Raw genomic sequence first — 6,240 nt, 5'->3', positions numbered from 1 at the left:
TAGTTTTTTTAATGTTGAGTTTGAAGCCAACTTTTGCACTCTCCTCTTTCACCCTCATCAAGAGGCTCTTTAGTTCCTCTTCAGTGGTATTGTCTGCATATTGGAGGTTGTTGATATTTCTCCCGGCAATCTTAATTCCAGCTTGTGATTCATTCAGCCTGGCATTTTGCATGATGTACTCTGCATATGGTCTTATTAGGGTGGTGCAAAGGAAGAGGTAATTCTGAATGCACAGGGACACTTGTGTTACACCAAGTGGCAAATCCTTAAGCTGTATCTTTTCTTAGGCTTGAAAAGATTGGTTTGAGAAGCACTGACAGGTATAACGTGCTTCCATACATGCTCTGAATGACCTTTTCCCTTTGGAATTTTAGTCACAGGACTATGCAGGATGCACAAAACAGTGCTTAGAAAAGGCTAAAAGATTGTTTCTTCTGGACTCTGGTCATTCTGTTAACATCTTTCCATGGCTCCTGCATTTTGTCAGTCGTCTCCCCTACCTTTGCAAGTTTATCTCCACAGCTGTAAAAACTAAAGGTTTGCTTTTGGAACACTCCCCATATACAGAACTTGATAAATAAGAGTCGCCTTGTGGCAAGATGGGCAGCAAATAAGTTTTCATAATTAGAAAATAATTGCTACTTAGCAATTTAGAATGCATATTTGTAGGATGTGTCAAGCCAGTAGCGAGTATTGCCATCTTTTTAGCTTATTACATACTACAAATGTGTAAGGACCAGAAACAATGCATATAGTTTTATTTTGGTGCTTACCATTTGTAAAGACTTTTGCTTAAATTCCATCTGGCTTTTAACCTTGCAGTTATTTGGCTGATTGTTTCTATTATGGTGAGGTAGCAGAAAGTGAGAGCTTATTTTTTCTTCCCTAATGTGATAAACATCACCTGAAAATAGTCCTAAGTATTGATGATATCACTGTCAAATTCTCTCAAATATGTTACAATTTTTTTCCAATGTAATAGTTGTTACACTACTTTTCTAACCCATACTGAATGCAGTCCAACTTGTTTATTAATCATTTTGATATCTGTCAGCTTCACTGGCAAAAAAAAAAATGCATAATGTGGGACAACACCCCCCCCCCCCCGGGAGAATGAAATATTTGGGGGCATATTAAAAGAGGCAGAATATTATATTTCCCCTAAAGGAGAAAAGGAGAAACATGTTCTTAAAGACAGAAAGCAGCCCCAGTCTTCCTGCTATAGGAAAAACAACCCCAAGCAGAAGCCTGAAGTCTTTAGAAATGGATGTTTTGTACCCATTAAGAAAGCCAGGCCATCCCATTCATAAACAAGACACCTTCAGCCACAGCTCCCACAGAAGGCTGGAGCTGATGGGATTACAAAAACAAAGACTCCTAAAACCTACATTCCCCACCCAGCTCCAAGGACAGGGCATGACCTCCCAGCCACAATGGGAGTCAGGCAACAATAATTAGAATACTAAAAGGGCACACTAAAGCATAGGTCAAAGCATGTTTCAAATGAACAGGCATCTCAAATACAAAGCTCCAAAGAATGTATAAAAACCCACCTACTCTCCATTTTGTCAGCCACCCCAGAAACATGCTGCTGTCACTAGTTTCTGGCTACCAAATAAAGAGAGACTTCCTTTCCTGCAGCCTGCCTCCATTTTATTGCCAGCAACTTTCTGATGGCTTGGAACTGGACCTGATTTTTCTTCCAACAATAAAATGGATTACAGTTCATTTAAATAAATACTTAAGTTGTGGGTATAATTATCCAGTTTTATGCTGTGACTAATTTTAACAGACTGATGTATTGTGACAAATTAAGTACCAATATCTCTTGTGCACATTGAAAATATTGCTATCAATTTTGAAAAATTCAAATTAATTACTTTTTTTTTTGCAGATTTGGAGACAGTATGTCTGCCACTGCTGCAGTTAGCCCCAGGGAATACTTGCAGCCTGCTGCTTCAGCAGCTCAGGTGGGTCATTTCTGTCCATGGTGTTACTGCATAAAAATGTGAATGTTTGGCTTGGAATCTTGCACTGTTGAAAGCTTTCTGGTAAAGGTGTTTACAGTAAAGAAGACTCCTACTAGCCTACAAATATGTTTGCTGATTTTATTTATTTGTTTAGAAAATTAGGCCAGAGGCAGAGCATTTAGTTTACCTAAAATCTCAGGGATTATTGCAAGTAGTGCTATTTCAAATCAGTATTTCAAATTTCAAATATTTCAAATTCCAGTGTTGTTGTTGAACTTTATATTATATTACTGTATTAGATACTTGCATACCACAGTCCAGCAGCCCCCCAACCTTTTGGGCACCAGGGACCGGTTCTGTGGAGAGAGGGTTTTCCATGGACTGGAGGGGGTGTCGTTTCGCATGCTCCCTGCATCCCGCAGATGGGGCTTCGCTTGTTTGTGCGGCCCGGTTTCTGGCATGCTGTGTCCCGGTGCTGGTCCACGAACTGGGGGTTGGGGACCCCTGCCATAGTCAGTCTTTTAGGTTGTTAGATTTATATTCCAGTTTGCATTATTAGAGACTCATAATACTAATATGTAAATATTCACATTTAGAACAACGTGTTGTGATACTTGCCAGTCAGTTAAAAATTTTGTCTAGAAATGATTCAACAAGTATTTGGTGGTCTAAGCAATTTCTTGATTTTTCAAGATTTCCTGCACTTAGAAATATATTTAATTTGGCAGAGCAAGTGACAAAGTACATGTGGCAGAAGTGAAAAAAGTATGAGAGAAAAATTGAGCTTTTCACTGTGTGCTTGGGACCAATACTCCCAAGTGGCAGCATCTATTGGAAAAAAAAAGTTTAGACTTGGTTAATACATAGATGGGAGTCCATAAGACATTCCCAGGGCTGTAGGGTTAGACAAGAAAATTGAAAAAAACATCCAGAAAGAAGGCAGTGGCAAACCACTTCTGTTTCACATTCAAGAAAACTATTATTAGGATGTCCAAAGATTCAGCTGGGATTGAACTCAACCCAAGTATTTACTTTAGGATCAATAAGTTGTATAATTCACTAATTGAGTTGGCTAGTAGTATAGAATGATGATTTTAGATATTTGCTGGAGAACTACACAGAGGAAAAATGTATGGCCGCTATCAGTATATATATAAATGGAATTTCCAGAGGAATAACTGGTAAGAGTGTGCATGCTTTGAAAATGATTTAGAAGATATACTTCCAAATGCATTGGAGCATGAACTTACTATCTCTTTGAAGTAGCTGTGTCTTCTTTGGCTTCCACATGGATTTGAAAAGAGACACAGCTGACTTAAGGATTGCATCCTTAATGCAACTCCTTAAAGTAGCCACATTTGTTTTCAGGCTTATGCAGAAGTCTGAAAGTTTAAAGAGATGCTATGCTACACAATCTGAAGCACTTCTTCCATATCATTTTTGAAGCAAGAATTATGCACAGCTTTAATGATTAACAGACATTGAAAACATGCAAAAAGATTAACAAGGTCAGTGCAATAAGATTATGAACTCTTGTAATAACAGAACTCTCCCTTTTATAAGTAATCAAGTTAATAAAGCATTGTAATGAAAAATGTTTCTTTGCTTTTTTCCATAAAAGGAAGAGTTATTTTAACTGGAGAGCTCATTTGAGTCTAACAAAATATTTATTTTGTATTTCATTTTACTAGGCCAATAACTCATTTATGAATTTTCCAGAGGGACCTTGGTGTCAACTATATGAGAAAGTGTGGTTGGCTATGGAATCTGGTAGAAAACTACTTTCTTTTATAAGCTACTAGTTATCAGAGAAGAGAAGCAGAAAATGCATCTGAAACCAGTACTGGTCTAAAGTTCAATAAAAAAAAATGCATCCCTCCTTCAGCCCTTCCCAAGGACCTAAGAAACACTGGGTTCTGTTAACGCAAAGGTGCTTTTCAAAAGGCAACTGCCTTTCTTGATTTTTTTTCCTTGAAAACGTTTTGCTTCTCATCCAAGAAGCTTCTTCAGTTCTGAACTGAAGATGCTTCTTGGATGAGAAGCAAAACGTTTTCAAGGGAAAAAAACCAAGAAAGTCCAGTTGCCTTTTGAAAAGCATCTTTGGGACAACCATGACCTGGATGATTGAGAATCTCCATAGACATTTGGGTTCCATTAAGAACCTTGGAATGCTATCTAAGCCAACTTTCATTAAACAACATGCAACATTTAGGTATATCCTCCCTTTTCCTGGGTGACATAGTAGAAGTATGTACAAAATTTTTGCTACATATATGTTGTGTCCTTCTGTCTCCCTTTTAGAATGCAAAGATAGAAGCTGTGCTCTGTTCTATATTTTTGGAGTATTGGAAAGAAATTATATAAAGTGGTTTACAACTCTTGTCAATCCTAAGTCTATTTCATAAATTTCCTTATTTCAGAGGCTTTAAGCATGTACAAAATCAAACCAAATTAAAAACAACAAAACTGTAAGCAGTAACAGACAATAGTGCAGACCTTCTCTGCTTAATCAGAAATCGTTCAGAAAAATCAGGTTTTAACTATTCTCTGGAAGGTCATAAAAGAGAAGCAGCCATTAAGAATGAGGAGCTCAGTGTCCATCATAACTCCTGATAGGAGAGGACCTTTATCAGGCATTCCCTATTTTCCTGGGTTGAATAGATGGTCTATCCATCCACAAGATAAGTCTCTAAAAACTGAACAGAAAGAAACTAAAATTGATGTGGTAGGAGAAACCATAAAAGAAAGATCAAATTCAAAAATGAGCCATATCTGGCTTGGAGCTGCAGAGAGAATTTTAAAAAAATATACCCCTTAACCCTGTTGGAGAGGCAGTTGAGCAGCAACTAAGAATGCTACTGACTGTTCCATTCTAAGCTGTAATTCCTCCTGATCTTGTGACTCAGAATAGAGCAGAGGTCCCCAACCTTTTGGGCACCAGGGACCAGTTTTGTGGAGAAAGGTTTTTCCACGGATCGGAGAGTGCATGGTTTTGTGTGCTGCCTGCATCCCACGGATGGGGCTTTGCTTGTTTGTGCGGACCGGTTGCTGGCATGCCGTGGCCTGGTACCGGTCCACAGACCGGGGGTTGGGGACCCCTGGAATAGAGCATGTACAGCCTGTCCTATGTTTCTGAGTGCACATAGATGCACACATTACTTCATTACATAAAAGAAAACACAGATGCCTTCTGTTGGTAAAGGATTCGTAAAAAAAAAAAAAAGTCAAGCCATGATCAATTTGCTTTCCCTAACGTGTTTTGTCATCTACAGACTATTCCCTTCATACTTCTACTAAGCAGCCTTTTACATACTTCCAGTGTGAAACTGGAGAGGTCAGAGTGGATAAAGGATAAAATAGAGCAGTATGCAGAAGGCCAGGTCTCAATAAAAAAAAGGTTTCTCTACTCAAGTTATGAAAGGGCTACCTCATCTATTCATAAGGAAAAAAAGAGATCCTCTACCCTTGGAACAAAGGAGGTAGACAATGTTATAAGTCTGAATGCTCCTTATTTACTTCCGCTTGGTATTTCATGTAAATGAATGGTGTTCTTTTTTTCTTTTTGATAAAAAGGAGGTTCCGATCATTTGTTCCTGGGGGAGGGGGCTGTCTTCTAAATAATTCCAAACTCCCTTGGCACCTGAGCTCCATTCAAAGTCAATGAATCACCCTCATTGTGTATGATACCAACGTAAGTTCTTACTGCATATGATTCTAACAGAGTACTAATTTGTTTGCAAAATGTTTATTGTGATAATTCAGTTTGGGGTGTTGCTTGACAAAAATGGTAAAAGGTTTTCAATGAGGAATGAATAAGATAAATAAGAATAAATAATGCTAGTTTTTAAGGTATTAGATGCTTTGTTTCTACTGTGTGTGGCTATTATATACAGAACACTTTGGGTCTCAAACTATTATATACATAATAATTCATATTTTGAATACATGTTAGCTGGAATGTTTGATGAACTCAAATTCATTGGAATAGATCCTAAATTAGACAGGTTTTTGTTCTTTGCACTTCATGAGCCTGAAGCACTCCTCATTTAGTTTGGATCCAACTCTGTTGATAAATTCAAATTCAAATTTATTTGATTTATATACCGCCCTTCTCCCTTGCGGGACTCAGGGCGGTGAACAGGCACATTAATAAAACAGCAATACCATAATATTTAAAATATTTAAAACTAATTAAATTATTTGTCCTGTCCTAAAACCCACTATAATAATATAAAATTATACCCAATTTAAAATTGTAGAGTTTCAGATT

General features: G+C 37.7%; 1 protein-coding gene across 1 annotated transcript in view; it reads left to right on the top strand.

Moving 5' to 3' along the window:
- Window positions 1-1,899: 1,899 nt before the first annotated feature.
- The window catches only part of LOC107298161 (transcription factor Sp2-like), a 10,988-nt gene continuing 6,647 nt past the window's right edge, over window positions 1,900-6,240 (top strand). Inside the window, exon 1 of the mRNA XM_015827525.1 lies at window positions 1,900-1,970. Within this exon, the coding sequence (XP_015683011.1) occupies window positions 1,908-1,970 (63 nt within the window). The 5' untranslated portion in view covers window positions 1,900-1,907. The remainder of the gene's footprint in view (window positions 1,971-6,240) is intronic.

The sequence above is a fragment of the Protobothrops mucrosquamatus genome, unplaced genomic scaffold, assembly GCF_001527695.2.
Source record: "Protobothrops mucrosquamatus isolate PMUCROS unplaced genomic scaffold, P.Mucros_1.0 scaffold3761, whole genome shotgun sequence".
NCBI lineage: Eukaryota > Metazoa > Chordata > Lepidosauria > Squamata > Viperidae > Protobothrops > Protobothrops mucrosquamatus.
The sequence above is the reverse complement of the archived record's forward strand: the minus strand, read 5'-3'. Positions and strand labels throughout refer to the sequence as shown.